General features: G+C 42.0%; 1 protein-coding gene across 1 annotated transcript; it reads right to left on the reverse strand.

The window, feature by feature from the left end:
- Positions 1-388: 388 nt before the first annotated feature.
- Positions 389-856, reverse strand: LOC145111243 (uncharacterized). The gene has a single exon (XM_079047542.1). The coding sequence runs from the start codon at positions 854-856 to the stop codon at positions 389-391; it is 468 nt and encodes a 155-aa protein (XP_078903668.1).
- Between the last annotated feature and the right edge of the window lie 209 nt (positions 857-1,065).

Here is a 1,065-nt window from a genome sequence, read left to right on the forward strand (position 1 = left end):
CATCAAGGATCATCTAGAATTCTCTTGCCTTTGCGTTTGGTGGCGCATTTGGGCTTGCTGCTTCATTTCTCTTTGGGCAGTCATTCCAGAGATGCCCTGCTTCTCCATATTTGTAGCACACACTCTAGGTGCAGTTACTCGCGTAGTGACCGGTCTTTCCACAATTAAAGCAAGTCCCTTCATTGGTGCATCTTCCGAAGTGTTTCTTCATGCACTTCTCGCACCAATTTGTCTCATTGATATCCCCAGACGTTTTGTCACTACGACCGGAATTTGAAAGTCTGCTCTTTTTATCAGACCTTGAAGATCCCTCAAACTTCATTTTCTCTCCAGTTTTAGTTTTCTCTAGACCTTTCTCCTTTATCTAGGTCTCAATATTCCTAGCTGTCTAGATGGCTACTTTCAGAGTAGTTTCTAGCTTCACTGTTGGCCCATAATGCGCTGGTAGTCCTATAGCAAACTTGTTTACCTTAGAAAGTTCTGTATGAACCAAATTAGGAAATAGATTCATATATTCTTTAAAACTTGCAGCGTACTCGCTGATGCTCATCTTGCCCTTTTTTAGATTTTGGAATTCATTGTTAATCTCTAGAAGATCTTGCTCAGAGCAATATTGTATTTTCATTTGCACCAGAAAGTCTTCCCAAGACATCTTAATAGCTTCTCCCTTAAGCATGGTATCAGCCAGTAACTTCCACCAGCGTATTACCCCAATCTTCAACTGTCTGACCGTAAGAACGGTTTTCTGCCTGTTGCTATAGTCGAAACTCTCGAACACCATCTCCATTTCAGAGATCCAATCCATGACTTCCACCGGGGTGGGGCTTCCATAAAGACTCGATGGTTTGGATTCCATGAAGTTCTTGTAGTTGCATCCCCGTCCATAGTTTCATCCATCTAGTTGGTTTCTTCTAACCATTCTTGGCTCATCTTGGCTAACAGTCGGATTGTAGTTTCCTTCCTCAGACTGTTCTTCATTCAGCCCAGGTTGCACAATAGGTGCAATAGGTTCATCCCTATTATCATGTAATATTTGTCTCATTTCCTTTCTTTGTTTGGCCATCA

The sequence above is a fragment of the Lactuca virosa genome, chromosome 5 (assembly GCF_052849685.1).
Source record: "Lactuca virosa cultivar CGN04683 chromosome 5, Lactuca_virosa_CGN04683_v6, whole genome shotgun sequence".
Taxonomy (NCBI): Eukaryota; Viridiplantae; Streptophyta; class Magnoliopsida; order Asterales; family Asteraceae; genus Lactuca; species Lactuca virosa.

Coding starts and splice junctions, on each gene's coding strand:
- LOC145111243 (XM_079047542.1), bottom strand. CDS start 856: ATGGAATCCAAACCATCGAGTCTTTATGGAAGCCCCACCCCGGTGGAA.